General features: G+C 40.4%; 2 protein-coding genes across 2 annotated transcripts; both read left to right on the forward strand.

Annotated features, from left to right (window-relative positions):
* The first annotated feature begins 7,240 nt into the window (after positions 1–7,240).
* Positions 7,241–13,301, forward strand: LOC117536719 (arrestin domain-containing protein 3-like). Its single transcript, XM_034201708.1, is given in 8 exon segments — positions 7,241–7,890; positions 9,386–9,430; positions 9,514–9,574; positions 9,725–9,875; positions 10,191–10,287; positions 12,272–12,528; positions 12,968–13,197; positions 13,199–13,301. Coding segments are annotated over 8 exon segments (1,299 nt in total). The 5' UTR covers positions 7,241–7,520; the 3' UTR covers positions 13,287–13,301.
* Positions 13,302–16,968: 3,667 nt separating this feature from the next.
* Positions 16,969–21,382, forward strand: LOC117536722 (arrestin domain-containing protein 3-like). The gene is made up of 8 exons (XM_034201712.1): positions 16,969–17,081; positions 17,390–17,535; positions 19,370–19,414; positions 19,537–19,597; positions 19,796–19,946; positions 20,189–20,285; positions 20,364–20,620; positions 21,060–21,382. The coding sequence occupies exons 1-8, from the start codon at positions 16,969–16,971 to the stop codon at positions 21,336–21,338; spliced, it is 1,149 nt and encodes a 382-aa protein (XP_034057603.1). The 3' UTR covers positions 21,339–21,382.
* Positions 21,383–21,417: the final 35 nt, after the last annotated feature.

Genomic DNA, 21,417 nt, shown 5'->3' on the forward strand with positions numbered 1-21,417 from the left:
TAAATGCTTTGACAATAAATACATAAACAAATGTCATCTGTGGAAGCCGAAGCGCTTTAAAAAGCACGACCAATCATTTTAGCCGACCCGACTAAAATCACTAGGCTTGTTTGAGACGCGTTGCGGCTCGCCTCGAAAGTAGACGAGAATAGCCGATCGCAGCCGGGGGAGGTCTCAAAAAGCTCGCCTGAAGTCGGACAGCTCGGAGTCGGCTTCGTCTTCTTCTTCTCTCGGTTTTTTGGCGGATTGCAAACAACTTTAAGGTGCATACTGCCACCTCCGGAGTCGGCTTGACTCGGTTTGTATTTATAAAGAATGCACACCAGTGACGTGCGGTGAGGTTCATGGATGGTGAGGCACTGACTCTTTCAGAGTCAGATTTACAAATATTATATTTTGACCTTAATCGAAATATTCGGTTATTTTCAAAAGCTTTTTTAGTCTGATGCTTCAATTCATTTTAAACAGACCGTTCAACAAAAGGATAGGCCTACCCACAATTTAAATATTGGATTGTTCTTTCTTAGTAAGATTGCATTTGCATTACAATTGTGGTCTTACCTTGACTTGAAGATGAAGTCCATGCTATCCTTCTGGACAACAATCTCTATTACTTTTTTGTAAAAGTCCTCCTTATCTTCCTCTAGTTTCAAAAGTCTAGTTTGTTGTTTGTGTACCGTCTCTGCGTAGAATAACAGTAGCAACAAGAACCTTTGGGCTCACTTGCGCCCCCTTCAGTGCGGCAGAGGTTATGGCTGCCTCTCCTGGTGCTTTTTTCATTGCCGTTGTATGATGAGACCAGCGAGCCTAAATATCATATAGCCTATACGTGAAATAAGTTATTTAGAGAATATGGATGGCGAGGATAAATGTAATAAAGGGATCTACAAACATTACATTGGTGACATACAGTGAGATGGTGCAGGCATGCGCTTGGGGCCCGCTTTCCAGACAGTTTCTGTGTTTCTGTTTCTGTGACGCATTCTGAGGTGAGGCAGAGCTCATCTGTGCCTCACCTCACCACACAATAACTGGCTTGAGCGCGCTCACAAAATAAGTGCCCGCGCTAAATTAGTGCCCGCGCTCCAGCAAGTTACTTTGGGTTTACAAGAGGCAGAGCTCGTCCCTGTCTCACTTCTCATCGCGCCCCGTAGTTGTAGCGGAGCTCGGCAAATTTGCTGATTTTGACTATAAAAAGCGATTGGAATCATACATAAATCACATTTACAAAACAGATCAGTGGAGACATTTTATTATTATTACTATTTAGTTTTTCTTTAGTTGTTTTTCCGTTACATTGGAGTATGACAGGTGAGGCTCTGCCTGACTGCACGTCGCTGATGCACACATATGTTTAATCGTTAATGTCAGATATGTACTAAGTAAATACATTTGTTCCTGCTCAAGATTAGATTCAACTTTATTGTTATTGCACAGATTACAGGTACTGAGACAACGAAATGCAGTTTCGCTTCTAACCAGGTGCAACAAGCAGTAAAGTGAAAAGTAATGTACAAAATCTACAGAATAAAATATAGAATGAATTGAATGATGAATAAACAGTGAGGGGTATGAATACACTAGATATCAGCCTGTGAGCAGTATGAACAGTGTGTATGAATATATGCTAAGATATATAAAGTATAAAAACGGTAAGCAGTGCAAGTATAGTATAACATATATAGATATTAATTTCATGATGATAAACATTGTGGAACAATGATGAAAAATGTGAATGGAAGTGGCGACGTAAAACTGACACAAAACAACAACAAACGTTTGCAGAGCCAATTGGAGAGTTTTATCAGCAGCACGGGGTGAAAACCACCAATGAGCGCTCAGCTCGAGATACCAGCGAGTCGTTTCCCATCAAGCATTTCGCTTCCGCAGCCCGTGGAGAGGAACTGCGCCAACTCGCCGCGCCTCGCTCTCAAGGCTGCGGGCGTCTTTGTCCCGCGAGATTTCAACGTCTCATGTGGGCGAGCCTCCAGAGCAAGTCGGACAAAATGACTAACCATCATGCAACGCACTAGCAAGACGTTGATCGCAACTGCGCAGGTCTCGCTTGTCTCAAACAAGCCTACTATCACATACAGTCGGCGTCGCGTCACAGTTGGGGGCGGGGCATTTCGAGGGGGAAAACAATCCTTTCCCCCTCGCCCGGAGCACTGTAAGCGCGCGGATTTTAAATGTTAAACAAACATGTCATACATTGATTCATTGCAGTCCATTTCCAGGGATAGATACCTTAATATTTTGTATTTAATAGGATCGGATTCTTGTCCATATCTTATTAAAGAGTGGACGAATGATCCGACTGAATGGCCTGAAGTTTCATTCCCTGATATCTTCTGCTACCTGGTTGAATCACCCGGTAAGAGGCAAAATCACGTTAACTCACATAATTCATATGTCTAACAAGGAAATTAGCACGTTTTAGTGAATTTGTTCATCACACAATGGTTGTTATTGCACAATAGCCATCATGAGCTGCATATACATATTGGTTATTGACGACTCGGTACGTTATCACGCAGGGATTTACACACACACGCCAAAAGAACTATCGGTCCCTGGAGGCACACAACTTTTTTACAAGTGGCTTTGTTGGAGTTGTGCTCCATCATAAACTACCTTCATCGGATACCTACCTGTTCCGATGTGATGTAAAGCCATCCTGGAGGGTGACAGAGAAGCCGCAAAGGCTGGCTTCCGCATCTGTCTATATATATAATGTAAATATTAGTGTTATGATGATTGCATTGCATTTGACAGGTCCAAATGCAGATGTTTGTTACCAAACGGATGTATGCAGACTTCATCACTTGGACTCCTGAGACCTGCCTGATATTACATTACATTACATTTAGCTGACGCTTTTATCCAAAGCGACTTACAATAAGTACATTCGACCAGGAAGACACAACCTTGAAGAAAACAGAATCATATAAGTACATCAGGTTTCATAGAGCCAAACATTTCAAGTGCTACTCAACTGGCTTTAGATAAGCCAGTCCTTTATTAGTATATAAGTGCTTTGTTAATAGTTCTAACGCTCGAAGTGGAGTCGAAAGAGATGAGTTTTCAGTACAAAGAGATGAGGACTTCATCAGTGGTGCCATTAATGTGATGCAAACATTTTGGTCACAACACATACTACACAAACTTCGGGAGCTGAAAGATGCACAGGTAGGTGGTTGAATTTCCTATCAGTGTAAAAATGGCAACAAATAAGTCACTGTGACAGAGTTACATATTTATTTATACCAATTCATTTTGAAGCACATTATAGCTATTTCATTCAGTATCAACATAGACTACTAGACTATATGTACAAAATCAAATATCACAAAGCCTATACATTTATTTACAACATGAAAACATACATAGGCTACAAATAGAAGGAATAATGGGCTGTACAATATTGTCTATACTTGTGACTTTGATACTAATCAGATAATAATTGTTGATATTGTTGATCAAATTGTTCTTGTGTTCTTTTCAAAGGGGGTGTACTCATTTATGATAAGCACTGTATATGTTTCTGCTAAGTAGGCAGAACACAGTCCAGTCGAAAGCAGCACAGGGAGTGACCCATCAGGCAACAGAGGCAGGGCGACAGGCATCAGAGGCAGGGCGACAGGCATCAGAGGCAGGGTGACAGGCATCAGAGGCAGGGTGACAGGCATCAGAGGCAGGGTGACAGGCATCAGAGGCAGGGCGACAGGCATCAGAGGCAGGGTGACAGGCATCAGAGGCAGGGTGACAGGCATCAGAGGCAGGGCGACAGGCATCAGAGGCAGGGTGACAGGCATCAGAGGCAGAGCGTCAGGCATCAGAGGCAGGGTGACAGGCATCAGAGGCAGAGCGTCAGAGCGACAGGCATCAGAGGCAGGGTGACAGGCATCAGAGGCAGGGTGACAGGCATCAGAGGCAGGGCGACAGGCATCAGAGGCAGAGCGTCAGAGCGACAGGCATCAGAGGCAGGGCGACAGGCATCAGAGGCAGGGCGACAGGCATCAGAGGCAGGGTGACAGGCATCAGAGGCAGGGTGACAGGCATCAGAGGCAGGGCGACAGGCATCAGAGGCAGGGTGACAGGCATCAGAGGCAGAGCGTCAGGCATCAGAGGCAGGGTGACAGGCATCAGAGGCAGAGCGACAGGCATCAGAGGCAGGGTGACAGGCATCAGAGGCAGGGTGACAGGCATCAGAGGCAGGGTGACAGGCATCAGAGGCAGGGCGACAGGCATCAGAGGCAGGGCGACAGGCATCAGAGGCAGGGCGACAGGCATCAGAGGCAGAGCGTCAGAGCGACAGGCATCAGAGGCAGGGCGACAGGCATCAGAGGCAGGGTGACAGGCATCAGAGGCAGGGCGACAGGCATCAGAGGCAGGGTGACAGGCATCAGAGGCAGGGTGACAGGCATCAGAGGCAGGGCGACAGGCATCAGAGGCAGAGTGACAGGCATCAGAGGCAGAGCGTCAGGGTGTGCAGCAGCAGAGCAGCACTGAGATCAGTTCAGGGACCTGTGGAAAGACAAACAACAGGTGGTTTTGATTAGAAAGATCCATTATGTCTCAACTGAAACCTGTTAAATGGCACAATTGGAACAATAATGACTTCTTTGTTGTATAAAAAAGTTGCATAAAATATTGTTCTCTGATGCTCATTATTAAATGACTGCACATTGATTTTGTTCTTACTCTCAGATTCTGTAACGGTTGTACATGACACTGCCAGACAGGTTCATTAGTGCTGCACAGACATGCACAATCCTATCCATCATGGCCTCTTCTCTCTCATCCTGCAGTCTCTTCACCAGGCGCAGAGGAAGTGGGCCATCCAGAATGTGGTACCAGCTCTTCAGAGCACCAATGACTCTCTGCAGACCACAGATCACATATTTGTTGTTAAAATGCTGTTTATCTACATTGTTATGTTCGAGTTTCACAGGAGTAGCACAGTTGACCGTTATATCATATCGTCAGTGCATTGTGTCCTATAATTAGTGTTTCTTTTTCATGTTAAAGTGAAGAAAGATCCCTGTTAACTTCCTGTTATCCTGTTCTCTTGATATTGCACTAAATGTGAACAACAGTTCAATGTATTTAAATATAGAATAACATGTTTTTAAGATAAAATGTTATCTTAAGACACCCTACAAAGTAGGGATTACACATGTACTCGTTGATGTGATTAATTGAATAACGTCTCAGCACTTGTTAACCCGGATCTGTTACAGTAATTCATTTAGTTAGGGAAAAGTGAACCACGTCAGCGGCAAGTAGCAACAGTGATTTGATGATGCAGCACTCTGAATACCAAAAACATTAAAATGTACATACTGTGTGAATCTGACTGCTGACTCTATACTTACCAATGTGAATTCTGATGTTCGAAGTCACACGAGAATTTGCAACATCTTCGGCTGACAGTTGTTTTCGGCCCCTCGTGAAAGACGGTGTGATGAGCTGTGCACCCAGAACAGCAAAGTCATCCTTCAAAGTGAAGCCCCTGTCGGCTAAAATCTGAAATAAACATAACAAATACTTAAAAACACTACTTTACTTCAACAGCAACTCAAAAATGGTAACTATGGGTAAATAATAAATTCACAAATAAGACTTAAATTAGAAAAAAAAAAAACAGTTCAATTGTTACCTGATCTCCTGCATGGTGGAACTTCTGAGATAAGAAGTCTGAGTTCCTTACAATATGCACATCTGAAGCCCTCCCTCCCCAGCCTTTGGAGAGATATGTGATTGAGCCAGATGGGTGACATGCAATGAAATACTTCACTGTTGTCCAGTTTTTGTATATTGAGTAGGTGATAGCTCTGTGAGAAGAGACAGTCGTTAGTAATACTTATCTATAAATTATGTACATATACACAGACAGCCAGGTAAGTATTACAAAAACCCAACACTTTATGCATGCTATCAAAAAGAAAAATATCTCACCTTGTTTTTAGCTTCTTTGAGTGTTCAATTCTGATCTCAAAGCAGTCGATAATTGCAGTCACTCTAGGGTACTGGAAGAGAACCTCTGCTGGTACTGTGCTTCTGATACACTCTTTCAGGCCATTTAATCAAAAAAGAAATGTTGGCGTACATCAAATCCAACCATCGGGAGAATACATCCAGGAAAGTGCTATATCTATGTGCCAGGTCAAATATTCCACACATCATATCGGTTGAGTGGTTCTGCCGCAGTTTCACCAGAGTAATGAAGAGCTGGTCTTGTGTTGACATCTTGGATGTTTTCTGTGACTTAACAAACTGTACCAGGTACTGATGAAGAGTGTCAAATACTGTCCATGACAGGCCTGTCATGACTTTACATTTAGTGTCATTTTCTCTCACAGTGTTTACCGATATTTTCAACGTCTCCAATTCTCTGATGGTTTCAGCTCGCTCCTTCATGGCCTCATCTCTTTCTCTTCTTAAATTATACAATTCTTCATAAAGTTGTTTTCTCTCTTAACTCCTGAAGAGGTATGGGAGCTTCTGATGTTGGGGATTCTGGTGCTGGGCCCTCTGATGTTGGGGATTCTGGTTGGGCAGACTGAACACCCTCACGCTTCCTCCTTCTCTCCAGCCTCTGAAGTACTGACCTGGGAGACTTTGTCTTTTTATGTGGGAACAGCGAGGGTGTGTAGTCTGGGTGGGCTATGTCCTCGTTTTTTAAGCCTAGGGCAAGACAGTTCACAAACGAAATGAGAAGGGGATAGAAGGGGGTGAAATACATTTTAACTGCAGAAAGCTCGGAAGCTACCACCAGTGTTGTTAGCATAGCTGTGTTTTTGTATACTCAAGCAAGGTAGCCTGCATAACGTAGTAGTTAGTTAACTTCTCTTAAAACTAGTAATTGAACATTCATGTTAACTACGAAACAATGTAACACTGTTATTGTGTGAATAACGTTGTCATACCTGTAATGAAGTGCTGACTACAGACGTACACATGTTTGGATTTTGGATCCCACAGGTGGCCTAACTCATCCTCCCGACGGATCGCTTGAAGCCACCGGGTTCTTCTCCTGGGCTCTGTGCTCCCGTTGGGCAAAATATAAAATTTTAGATTTGGATTTTTAAGCTTGTTAGTTGTACAAAAGGGCACACTGCAGCTTCTGGGCATTGTGGAAGCCGGTTTGTTTTCCCCCTCAGCGCAAACCGGATGTGACGTTTTGTGGGCGTTCCCTCGCTTGCCGACTGTATGTGCACAAATTTACCTCGTCCGCGTTCGTGTGAGGAGGGGCTCTGTAAGGAAGTGGCAGATTTTTTCCGGCTGTGTATTTTCAAATTCTAGCGCACTCGAGCTGGTTTCTCCAAAATGACCTACCCCACCTTTAAGTAGGCCTACAAGATTTCACTCTGGTAACAATGCAGAATCCATTCATAAAGTAGTCGTTTTTGAACGTCACTCAATGTGGCGGAGGCGGACACTCCACGCGAACGCGCACACATTAAAATTGAGGAGGGGGATGGTGATGGTGTAGGGCTCGGTTTGGAATTGTGCCAATGGGTTCTCTTCAAAACTGCACCACACCCACCGCTGAGTTTAGAGTCTTTCGTCTTGTCGGTTTTAGCTTGAAGAACAACTTGTACTCGTATGTTCTTGTTATCATGTCGAACACCGTGAAAAGCCTCACGGTGAACTATAACCCCGCCAGTAATGAGCAAAACACCTTTACCAGTGGCGACTGTGTTTCTGGTGAGGTAACGCTGGAAGTTACCAAAGAGTGCAAAATAAACTCCCTATTGATTCAGTTCAAGGGGAAAGCAGATGTGATGTGGAGCGAGCGTCACGGACAAACTACTGTCATCTACCACTCCAAGGACAAGTACTTCAGCATCAAACACTTCTTCGTCGAAGAAAAAAAAGATAATGGTAAGTGCTGAAATAAATACAAAACCTGTTGAACAATAACAATTGTAGCTTAAGCCTTACATGGATTGGCGCCATGGCAGAAGATTCCAAATAAAAGCTCACGGAATGTAGCCTACTAAACATTCCCACACTGTTTCAGATAGCGACAAAATGTTGCTTATAATATAGGGATTAGAACACTTTATATTCTGCAATACAAAAAGCATGATGTTTCTTATGCAGAACAGATCTAAATTAAACTCGGATAAATCAATAATTGTCTTATAACATTTACACAAGAAACATTTCAAATAATAATAGGCATCTTTGTGCAAAAGTCCCCTACAAACCTCTTCTGAACAACTACCGTGTACCTTTGGCTGGTTCTCTTGATGTTATCTAGGAATGGTTAAAGGGCAGGCAGATAACACAAGGGCTCAATAGTCCTCTGATCTATAAAACAATATTGCAAATGTGTATTATGCCTTTTTGATTACTAAAGTGTCACAAATTGATTTTACTTTAAATATTTTTGTTGAAAATTACATCTATTTTAATAGCTTCTATGTGATGTGACCCAGTTACTACAAATACATACGATATATTCTTATAACACTGGACAAATTAGACACCTTGGCTTTAAGGGTTTTATATCCATGCAGTATGTTTTATATTTTTTAAAAGCTTCCATGTCATGAGACCCAGTGACAGCAAATGTCAGGGATACATGCAAAATGTTCAATATTATTATCAAAATAGAATATAAATGATCAAAATGACTCGTTTTATCAAATAACTCGTTGTGGACAATAAAACCATATAATTATTTTTTAAATGTAGTATGATTTAATCACACTATAGTTAGTAGAGCAGTGTGTGGGACATGCCAAAATCACTTACATCCAATGAAAAAATAAGGTATAAAATGAAGGAAACACATTTCAAGAGACTTATCATAGTACTGATATGTGTGTAAATGTTTGGCCTTTTATAATAACACCTCAGAGTTTCATTATTCTGCTACATGTTCATGATGACTGAGTGATTGATTCTGATGGGGACACCAAAGTTACTTTATAATGATATTGACCCAAACAGTATTTTATATCTGAAAAACTAGTCTTTAAATCTTATAGGCCTACTTTGTTCAAAAGGTTGTTTTGAAACGCATTCCTTTGGCTGTCACGTTAAGCGGAGGGACTCTAGGGCAGGCAGAGAAAAAGTGAAGTTGTCAAGATAAATACTAGGTAATAAAACGTAACACTAGCCGTGTGATTGAGACTCGCTGGTGGATCCAACTTGAATGTCTGTTGAATATCCAACCTACAACTTCATATATGTTTTGTTGTTGCTTTAATTTGTCTGTTGTGATTGTAAACTGAGCTTCCTTTTGGTGTGAACTTGGAATTGGGATATCATTTTTTTTACTATTTTCTGACTTGATCTGACCAAATGTTTAATAGTAACAGTAACACATTTGAATTGCTGCTAATTAAGTGTGCTGATATTTCTTTAGGAGATGACAACGAAACACTATTGACAAACCAGTTGGGAAATCCATGTAAGTATGTATGTCTCTGCCTGTCCTGAGGATAAAGAGAAGTTGTAAAATGTTTCTCTTAAAAATGACTCTCTGCTATTCAGACAGCAATGTCGTTGCCCCAGGATCCCATGTTTACCCATTCAGCTTCCAGATCCCTCCCCAGTAAGTTAACATTCTTATGATGTCTCTGTAATAAATATAATTTGTTTTGCTATAGAGTCTGTGTAATTTGATTGCTTGCTTTCCTGCATGTGCAATGTATAAAATAAATATCCAGTAAGTTTATCATGTTCTTCTGGCCCTCTGCTTTAGGGATATGCCCTCTTCCTTCGACGGTAGCTTTGGTAAAATTGTGTACGCGCTAAAAGCCAAGCTGAGCAGATCAATGAGGGTTCCAACGAAAGATTCTACCAAAATCAACTTTGTCGCGAAGGCAGACCTGATCGGTGACCCTGGGCTGATGGTATGTGCACAGTGACATCCTGATTCCTGGCATACCAACTGGGAAAACACTCTGCTTGTGTTGGTGAATGGCTAAATCCCAGCCCTTGATGAATGTGCATTCCTGAATACCTGGATATTTTTAACTGAACATTAACCACACCCTCACTGTATAAAGTAAGACTTAACAATTCAGTAGTACAACTGTTGGATTGGCACATATTTTGTTATGCTGGTTGGCAGTGGATGTGGGCATTTGATACACCAGAATGAACGCTAATAGGTTAAGTGTTTTCTGTCAGTCGTTTAAGTGATTTGCTGTCTGATCTTCTTTCAGGAACCACAGCATGAGTCTAAGGATAAGAAAATGAAGTTTTTCAACTCAGGAACAGTAGCCATGGATGTGAATCTTGAAAAGACAGGTTTCTTCCAAGGTGAGAGTCCTAACACTTATATTAACTCTTGTTACACACATCAGGGTGTCCGCAGGGTCTTAAAAAGTATTACAAGTTGATAAATCAATTTAGCGAAAATTAAGGCTATTAAAAAGTATTAAATGGCATTTTCCAAGGTATTAAGAAGGTCCACAGCAACGACAACATGAAACACCCTTTAATTTACTGAAACAACATGTCGGGAAACCCCCTCAAGGTGGCCCCATGCATAGCGAGCCATAAAATGCTGCTTCTTATTTTAAGTTTTGTTGCCTTGCTCCGCTCTGTGGGGGGGGGGGGGGGTTCTATATTAAGAACGAGAAAAGTCTTAACATATCAGTGACGTGCGGTGAGGTTCATGGCTGGTGAGGCACTATTCTGTTATTTTCAAAAGCTTTTTTGGTCTGATGTTTCGATTCATTTTAAACAGACCGTTCAACAAAAGGATACCCACAATCTAAATATTGGATTGTTCTTTCTTAGTAAGATCCCATTTTCATTACCAATGTGGTCCTACCTTGACTTGAAGATGAAGTCCATGCTATCCTTCTGGACAACAATCTCTATTACTTTTTTGTAAAAGTCCTCCTTATTTTCCTCTAGTTTCAAAAGTCTAGTTTGTTGTCCGCGTCTATACCATCTCTGCGTAGAATAACAGTAGCAACAAGAACCTTTGGGCTCACGTGCGCCCCCTTCAGTGCGGCAGAGGTTATGGCTGCCTCCCCTGGTGCTTTTTTCATTGCCGTTGTACGGCGAGCCTAAATATCATATATACGTGAAATAAGTTATTTAGAGACTATGGATGGCGAGGATAAATGTAATAAGGTTCAAGGTTGTGTCTTCCTGGTCGAATGTACTTATTGTAAGTCGCTTTGGACAAAAGCGTCAGCTAAATGCAATGTAATGTAATGTAATGTAATAAAGGGATCTACAAACATTACATTGGTGACATACAGTGAGATGGTAACAGGCATGCGCTTAGTGCCCGCTTTCCAGCCAGTTTCTGTGAGGTGACGCATTCTGAGTTGAGGCAGAGCTCATCTGTGCCTCACCTCACCACACAGTAACTGGCTTGAGCGCGCTCACAAAATAAGTGCCCGCGCTAAATTAGTGCCCGCGCTCCAGCCAGTTACTGTGGGTTTACGTGAGGCAGAGCTCGTCTCTGCCTCACTCCTCATCGGTCCCATGTAGTTGTAGCGGAGCTCGGCAAATTTGCTGATTTTGACTATAAAAAGCGATTGGAATCATACATAAATCACACTTACAACACAGATCAGTGGAGACATTTTATTATTATTACTATTTAGTTTTTCTTTAGTTGTTTTTCCGTTACATTGTAGTATGGCCAGTCTGAGTATGACAGGTGAGGCTCTGCCTCCCCTGACGGCACGTCGCTGAAACATATATATCGTTTTTTGTAAACATATGACAAATGTGTGAGGGTGATGACATCAGAGCATCGTCCTATGTGCCGGGCTTAGCCCCGGACAGCCCCAGCCCAATTTAGCCCCTGGGTATTTGTGAGGGAGCTCCTATATGGCATTACCCCGCTGAAGCTCACCAAAGTTTAATATATTTCATAGTTCAAAGTTTTGTCAATTGTTTTGTTTATTGGTCAAATACTGGTTTCTAATGGTTTCTGAGGAGTTTTACTGGAATGAAAGAGCACAGAGTACAGAAGCAACAAAGCAGCATACTGCATTAAACCTGACCTTCACAGAGAGGTTGAAGTTCATGTGGAGAGGAGGCTTCAGTAGTCTGTCTGCACTCTGTTTAGTTGTGCTATCTTACAATCAATATAGTAAATGTGAGGTAAAGTGTGTTGCCAATGTAACCGGTTAGAACTCGAAGTGGCGATGAGGTCTTAAAATGTATGGAAAGGGTCTTAAAAAAGGTCTTAAAAGGTATTACATTTGACTTTAGGATTCCTGCATATACCCTGCACATGCTAAGTGTTGTTTTGACACTTCTGATCTGTTTCTAGGAGAAGGACTAAAGGTTATGGCCTGCATTCAGAACAACTCATCTCGCGAGATCACGCCCAAGTACTGTGTGTACAGAAAGCATAGCTTCTTTGCAAAAGGAAACAGAAGAGTTTCAACTAACGACTTGTATAAAGAGGTGGGAGAGCCCATCCCTCCGTCTTCTAACCAAAATGTCACAAGAGTCCTCTCCATCCCACTCGATGTGGAGCCGTCCATCCTCAACTGCAGCATCCTCAAAGCAGAGCACAGACTCAGGGTAAGCATCCATATGTCAACAAAGATGTGTCTGCTTGCTCTTGTGACTTATGTGTACAAAAATGTCTCCTGGGAGAAAAAGTGCATTGTCAATTGTAGAATTTAATGATTGAATCAACATTTACATTTTTCATACTCGGCAAGAAGAATTTGAACACCTTTGATAATCTTACTCATCAATCATTCAATCTCTGAATTATGTAACTGAAAAATAAAAAAAGGAAAGTGAATGGATACTGGGCAATTTCAACCTATCTGGATTATTGTCTCCTATGGCTGCACTTTGCAGAACCTGAATGCTTTTGATTAAACTCCTCTATCATGGTTATTGGTGTTTGCCAGAAAGAGTTAAAAGAGTAAGAGTTATGCACCCAGGATGTACAAAGGAATTTGGTACAATAATTCTGATGATTAAAGACACTTTAACAATTTCTCAACAGGTCTACCTTGATGTCAAATATGCTTCAGACCCAGTGATCAAATTCCCCATAGTCTTCCTGCCGGCCCCTAAGGTTCCTGGTGTGGAGGCGCCCCCACTCGCTGCTTCTGGTTTTGGATTTGAACCATTTGGAAACACCTACCCACCAGCCTGGGGAATGGTCCCTCCACAACCACCATCAGCACCCCAACTCTCAGATCCCCAACCCTCAGACCCCCCTCCTGCCTATGGAACATGGGACACACCCTCCTTTGATAAATCTTGGAAATGAATATAATTGGTTGGACTGTGAAGATACAGTGGGGCAAACAAGTATTTAGTCAGCCACCAATTGTGCAAGTTCTCCCACTTAAAAAGATGAGGCCTGTAATTTTCATCCTAGGTATACCTCAACTATGAGAGACAAAATGAGAAGAAAAAAAATCCAGAAAATCACATTGTCTGATTTTTAAAGAATTTATTTGCAAATTATGGTGGAAAATAAGTATTTGGTCAATAACAAAAGTTCATCTCAATACTTTGTTATATACCTTTTGTTGGCAATGACAGAGGTCAAACGTTTTCTGTAAGTCTTCACAAGGTTTTCACACACTGTTGCTGGTATTTTGGCCCATTCCTCCATGCAGATCTCCTCTAGAGCAGTGATGTTTTGGGGCTGTCGCTGGGCAACACAGACTTTCAACTCCCTCCAAAGATTTTCTATGGGGTTGAGATTTGGAGACTGGCTAGGCCACTCCAGGACCTTGAAATGCTTCTTACGAAGCCACTCCTTCGTTGCCCGGGTGGTGTGTTTGGGATCATTGTCATGCTGAAATACCCAGCCACGTTTCATCTTCAATGCCCTTGCTGATGGAAGGAGGTTGTCACTCAAAATCTCACGATACATGGCCCCATTCATTCTTTCCTTTACACGGATCAGTCGTCCTGGTCCCTTTGCAGAAAAACAGCCCCACAGCATGATGTTTCCACCCCCATGTTTCACAGTAGGTATGGTGTTCTTTGGATGCAACTCAGCATTCTTTCTCCTCCAAACACGTCTATTTGAGTTTTTACCAAAAAGTTCTATTTTGGTTTCATCTGACCATATGACATTCTCCCAATCCTCTTCTGGATCATCTAAATGCTCTCTAGCAAACTTCAGACGGGCCTGGACATGTACTGGCTTAAGCAGGGGGACACGTCTGGCACTGCAGGATTTGGGTCCCTGGCGGCGTAGTGTGTTACTGATGGTAGCCTTTGTTACTTTGGTCCCAGCTCTCTGCAGGTCATTGACTAGGTCCCCCCGTGTGGTTCTGGGATTTTTGCTCACCGTTCTTGTGATCATTTTGACCCCACGGGGTGAGATCTTGCGTGGAGCCCCAGATCGAGGGAGATTATCAGTGGTCTTGTATGTCTTCCATTTTCTAATAATTGCTCCCGCAGTTGATTTCTTCACACCAAGCTGCTATATTGCAGATTCAGTCTTCCCAGCCTGGTGCAGGTCTACAATTTTGTTTCTGGTGTCCTTTGACAGCTCTTTGGTCTTGGCCATAGTGGAGTTTGGAGTGTGACTGTTTGAGGTTGTGGACAGGTGTTTTTTATACTGATAACGAGTTAAAACAGGTGCCATTAATACAGTTAACGAGTGGAGGACAGAGGAGGCTCTTAAAGAAGAAGTTACAGGTCTGTGAGAGCCAGATATCTTGTTTGTTTGTAGGTGACCAAATACTTATTTTACCGAGGAATTTAACAATGAATTCATTAAAAATCCTACAATGTGATTTCCTGGATTCTTTCCCCCCATTCTGTCTCTCATACTTGAAGTGTACCTAGGATGAAAATTACAGGCCTCATCTTTTTAAGTGGGAGAACTTGCACAATTGGTGGCTGACTAAATACTTTTTTGCCCCACTGTATGTGGACATTTCAGAGGTCAAAACGAAATTAGAGTTAATGCTTTCATTATATTGTAAAGCTAAAAAGTATATCCCTTTATTAGTATTGCATTTTGTTTACGACATACATTTACATTTAAGCTGTACAATATTTACTATTTTTACATCATTAAAAAGGACAATACTTTGTGTAGAAGTAGGCTCTTGGATATGTATCTGGTTAGCCACAAACATAAACAGAACTGGTTCAAACTAGACAAAAACAGTTAACCATTTGTGATCAATTGTAAAACAATCACTGTTTAAAAACTCATGTTACTGCTTGTCTTCAAAGCGTCAGGGGGAGATTTACAAACATAAGATGTCTCTATCAGAAAACACCATGAAATGCTTTTTGAATATTAATTTTCCTAAATGTGGAGAGCACAAAACTTTGGATTCATGATGGAAAAAAGGCGCCAGAGAAATATGTTGTGTTATATTGCATTAACTGACATTTGTTTCTAACAGTGAATAGGTCCATGCAAACTGACACGGATAAAGCAAATCAGAAAATAAAACACTGTGATCAAGTCATATTAGTCTACAATCAACCAGGTTAAGTGTTGCCTTGATTACTTAGATATAATATAAATACAGTATTAATAAAATAGAAAATATATATCTTCGAGCAATATTTCAGATTCAGTACTTAATGTCCTAATAGCTAATGTTTATAATGTAAAGGAGGTGACTTTGAGATAGTTTTTTTTATATCATATGGTAAAAACGAAATTCCTTATTGTACCTGAAAACGTTGTTATTTGTATGACTGTAAGGTTGGCCCTGATTCCCATCTTACCTTATGGAAATAACATTTTGCACTTTTAGGAGCCTACTTTAGTAGTCCAACAAAATTGGATTAAAATCCAAATATACCAGTAAGTACCAAAAGTACTTATTATGCAAATTGGTCCATTCTAGAATAATATTTATAATACGTTTTCATTATAATTATTGATTAATGTGTTATCAAAGCTGTTGAAGGTGACCTTTTTACCTGTGCTGGACTATGGTGATTTGATATATTACCTGATCAAGTTAGATGCCGCTTATCACAGTGCGCTGAGATTTGTTACAAACTGTAAAGCACTTACTCATCACTGTACCCTGTATGCCAGGGCAAGTCTGCCATCACTTACTGTTCGGAGACTCAGTCATTGGTACATGTTCATTTATAAAGCCATGCTGGGTAAACTACCACCTTACATCTGCTCACTGATATCACAGAGAGTCGCAAGTAGCTATTGCCTAAAATCTCAGGATGTGTTTTTATTACATGTACCAAGTGCTAGCACTGTTTTAGACACAAACACTTTCATGTGTGCAGCTCCTCTAGCTTGGAACACTGCAAAAACATATTGAAAATGAGCATTTTGGTCCCCCTGCATCATTTTAAAGCACAGGTTGATGAATTGATATTTGATACTCCTGGTACCTGTCTTTGTGAATACGTTTGTAAATTGCACCACTGTCATTATGTTGTATGTGTCCTTTTTGTTTTCTGCACATGTGTAACCAATGTGCGGCAGGTCTCTCCCTTGTAAAAGAGATCGTTGATCTCAATGGGATTTTTACCTTGATAAATAAAGGCTACAAACAAGCAATAATTACTGCAGGGTAGCTTGTGTATTTACTCCAGGTGTAACTCAATTCTTATTTAAGTGTTGATTATATTTAACATCATTAGTCCAAATCTTTAAAGTAACTAAAGGTACATAATAAATGTAGTGGACTAAAAGTACACAATTTACCTCTGAATTGTAGTGGAGTAGAAGTACAAAGTAGCATAAAATTAGAATACTAAAATAAAAGTATCTCCAAATTGTACTTAGATACAGTACTTGAAATTAATGTAGGCTACTTAGTTACTTCCCAACTCTGATTAGATACATGTGTGGACTGGAGGAATAATGATATTAAACGAGGGGAGGGGAAAATTGCCTACAAGGTTCCGCCCTATCTTTTACTATAAAAGGTTCCTCGTGGCGACACACCCATCGCGGAAGTGAGAGGTGGGCTTTATATTTCCTCGCTTTGAGCTTGGGACAACAACAAGTTATCGTATTTTATTAAGAAGCTACGCATCATGTTAACAGTGAAGAGCCTCACCGTCAACTACAACCCCGCAAATAATGAACAAAACACCTTTACTAGTGGCGACTGTGTTTCAGGTGAGGTCACGCTAGAAGTGACCAAAGAGTGCACAATAGATTCCCTATTGATTGATTGATTGAAAAGTTTATTAACAGCTTGTATATTGGGTACAGTACAGTACAGCTCAAAACATACAATTGTTAAGGGGATGCAGACCAGAGAAAGACTTTCGTCTTGTTTACATCAGGGTCCCCCATTTCCAATTCATCATGTCATTTAAGACATATAAGACATATTTGACATACAGATGGCTTATTTACAATTTACATACAGGTGGTTTTTTACATACAGATTGCTTATTTACAATTTTCATTTTAGATTTCGTTCTAATACATCCTAACCGGACATTTAAGACATACCAAGTGTCTATCAATTCAGTTCAAGGGGAAAGCAGATGTGATGTGGAGCGAGCGTCACGGACAAACTACTGTCGTCTACCACTCCAAGGACAAGTACTTCAGCATCAAACACTTCTTCGTCGGAGAAAAAAAAGATAACGGCAAATGCTTAAATAAATACAAAACCTGTTGAACAATAACAATTGTAGTTTACATGGATTGGCGCCATGGCAGAAGATTCAAAAATAAAAGCTCACGGAATGTAGCCTACTAAACATTCCCACACTGTTTCAGATAGCGACAAAATGTTGCTTATAATATAGGGATTAGAACACTTTATATTCTGCAATACAAAAAGCATGATGTTTCTTATGCAGAACAGATCTCAATTCAACTCGGATAAATCAATAATTCTCTTATAACATTTACACAAGAAACATTTAATACATTTCAAATAATAATAGGCATCTTTGTGCAAAAGGCCCCTACAAACCTCTCCTGAACAAGTACCGTGTACCTTTGGCTGGTTCTCTTGATGTTATCTAGGAATGGTTAAAGGGCAGGCAGATAACACAAGGGCTCAATAGTCCTCTGATCTATAAAACAATATTGCAAATGTGTATTATGCCTTTTTGATTACTGAAGTGTCACGAATTGATTTTACTTTAAATATTTTTGTTGAAAATTACATCTGTTTTAATATCTTCTATGTGATGTGACCCAGTTACTACAAATGCATACGATATATTCTTATAACACTGGACAAATTAGACACCTTGGATTTAAGGGTTTTATATCCATGCAGTATGTTTTATATTTTTTAAAAGCTTCCATCTCATGAGACCCAGTGACTCCAAATCAATGCAACATTATTACTGCATTGCTATATTACTTGATGTTTGTGCCCTTTATGTTTTATATGAATATTGTTATTACGTTTTGCAGATTTGTATTTGAAAGTCTCATTTCTTTTCTTAAATAGATCTATATCATGTGACCCAGTGGGTCCAAATCCACACACAATATTATTACTACACACTACACAGGCATAAGAAATCACACCTCTTGTTATTGGATATTAGTCTATTTTGTATACATATTTGTGGGAAACTCAGCAATATTCAATTTGAAAAGTTCAATTTCTTTAAATACCCTCATACTGTATGACCGAGTGACTCCAAATCAATGCAGCACTGTTAGGCTACACTGCACGAGGAGGACACACCAATTTGGGGGGATTTTAATCCACCTTCTGTATTATATACTTTTTTATCAAAAATCAATACATGACAAGGAAGTTATTGATAACCAATGAGACTCTCCAATAAACACATTTTTATTTTCACAACAGTATTGATATAATATAGAAGAAAACACCATATCCAATGGAAAGTTATGTGTTCTTCTTGTCCAGTGGAGTACAGTAATACACATCTGCATTGATTGGTCATGAGGTCACCTGCTATGGAAATTATTTAAAAGAAACGAGCCTTTTTAATAAAAGAGAACTGCTGAATGGTCACAGCAACATTCATATAATAAAAGAAGCCCACAAATCTATAATAAACAAAAAATAATTATAGTCCAATAATGTTTCAAGAAAAGGACGGGAATGTCAATACAGATAGATATGAACGAGTTTAAATCTGTCTCCTGTTATCATTCTCAATATGATCATATTAACAAAATAAAATACATAAATGATTTTAACTGAGATTATTAGTTATTCAATCAACAGGAAATTAATCAACAACTTTTTTTTGTTAATGTACTACTTTTAAACTAATTTATGTGCCAATAAAATCTGCATTCCAGCCTCTCAATTGTAAGGATTCAATGCTCTAATTTGTCCAACTGAACTTTTGGGGGTTTTGGGTGTGACCCTGAGATTAGGATATACATGTTCCACTATTTTCTGAGTTTTTTATTAGACTACATGTTTAATAGCTCAAGTTACACGTTTTAATTGCTGTTAATGTGCTGATTTTTCCACAGGAGGGGACAATGAAACACTTCTGACAAACAACATTGGGAAAACATGTAAGTATTTCTGTCTCTACGCCATTGATGAGGACAGAGCCATTTCATCAAAAGGCAGTTATTTGTTGTTCAGTTGTGAAAGAGTCATGTTCCTCTTAAAAACTTATTTTTGCTTTTTTCAGACGTCAATGTTGTTGCTCCAGGATGCCATATTTACCCATTCACCTTTCAGATCCCTTTCCAGTAAGTAATCTATCCTATAATGTTTCTGTAATGAGTTGCAAATACCCTTACCCTCTCCAGTGGATGAATACATGTATGATCCTCGCAAACACCTTCTAAAAAACATCTTTATTGATCAACCTCAGCTTTCAGTAGTTCATTTTAATAGATCCAGGAAATGTTATAATGTTTTTCTGGCTTTTTGCTTTTGTGCTTTAGGGATATGCCTTCCTCCTTCAAAGGCTCCTGTGGTAAAATCTTGTACTCGCTGAATGCCAAGCTGAGCAGATCAGTGAGGGCTCCAACTACAGATTCAATCAACATCAACTATGTTACGAATGCAGACCTGAACCGTGACCCTGGGCTGATGGTATGTGCTGAGTAACACCCACGTACCTGTAATTTCAACAGGGACAAACAATTTGACCGAGTATGCATTTACCAAACCATCACAATATAATGTACCACTTAACAAATCAGTAGTTCACCTGTTGAATTGGCACAGCTTCTGTCGGCAGTGGATGTGGGCATTTGATACACCAGAATGAAAGCTAATAGGTTAAGTGTTTTCTGTCAGTTGTTTAAGTGATTTGCTGTCTGATCTTCTTTCAGGAACCACAGCATGAGTCTAAGGATAAGAAAATGAAGTTTTTCAACTCAGGAACAGTAGCCATGGATGTGAATCTTGAAAAGACAGGTTTCTTCCAAGGTGAGAGTCCTAAAACTTATATTAACTCTTGTTACACACATGCTAAGTGTTGTTTTGACACTTCTGATCTGTTTCTAGGAGAAGGACTAAAGGTTATGGCCTGCATTCAAAACAACTCATCTCGCGAGATCAAGCCCAAGTACTGTGTATACAGAGAGCATAGCTTCTTTGCACAAGGAAACAGAAGAGTTTCAACTAAAGACTTGTATAAAGAGGTGGGAGAGCCCATCGCTCCGTCTTCTAACCAAAATGTCACAAGAGTCCTCTCCATCCCACTCGATGTGGAGCCGTCCATCCTCAACTGCAGCATCCTCAAAGCAGAGCACAGACTCAGGGTAAGCATCCATATGTCAACAAAGATGTGTCTGCTTGCTCTTGTGACTTATGTGTACAAAAATGTCTCCTGGGAGAAAAAGTGCATTGTCAATTGTAGAATTTAATGATTGAATCAACATTTACATTTTTCATACCCTGCAAGAAGAATTTGAACACCTTTGATAATCTTACTCATCAATCATTCAATCTCTGAATTATGTAACTGAAAAATAAAAAAAGGAAAGTGAATGGATACTGGGCAATTTCAACCTATCTGGATTATTGTCTCCTATGGCTGCACTTTGCAGAACCTGAATGCTTTTGATTAAACTCCTCTATCATGGTTAATGGTGTTTGCCCGAAAGAGTTAAAAGAGTAAGAGTTATGCACCCAGGATGTACAAAGGAATTTGGTACAATAATTCTGATGATTAAAGACACTTCAACAATTTCTCAACAGGTCTACCTTGATGTCAAATATGCTTCAGACCCAGTGATCAAATTCCCCATAGTCATCCTGCCGGCCCCTAAGGTTCCTGGTGTGGAGGCGCCCCCACTCGCTGCTTCTGGTTTTGGATTTGAACCATTTGGAAACACCTACCCACCAGCCTGGGGAATGGTCCCTCCACAACCACCATCAGCACCCCAACTCTCAGATCCCCAACCCTCAGACCCCCCTCCTGCCTATGGAACAAGTGGAACCTACCCTTCTTTGATGGATTCAGGCAATAAATACTAGGGATTGGACCGTGAAGAAGCGTGGACATTTAAAGGAAAATGAAATGAGAAATGAAAACAAAAAAATGACAGGTCCTGCT

Source organism: Gymnodraco acuticeps, unplaced genomic scaffold, assembly GCF_902827175.1.
Source record: "Gymnodraco acuticeps unplaced genomic scaffold, fGymAcu1.1, whole genome shotgun sequence".
Lineage (NCBI taxonomy): Eukaryota > Metazoa > Chordata > Actinopteri > Perciformes > Bathydraconidae > Gymnodraco > Gymnodraco acuticeps.

Bases quoted from the DNA above. Each gene is read 5' to 3' on its own strand.
- LOC117536722 (XM_034201712.1), top strand. From the start codon at position 16,969: ATGTTAACAGTGAAGAGCCTCACCGTCAACTACAACCCCGCAAATAAT. The intron at 19,415-19,536 runs GTAAGTATTTCT...TGCTTTTTTCAG, and splicing joins AAACAACATTGGGAAAACAT to ACGTCAATGTTGTTGCTCCA. The intron at 20,286-20,363 runs GTGAGAGTCCTA...ATCTGTTTCTAG, and splicing joins AAAGACAGGTTTCTTCCAAG to GAGAAGGACTAAAGGTTATG.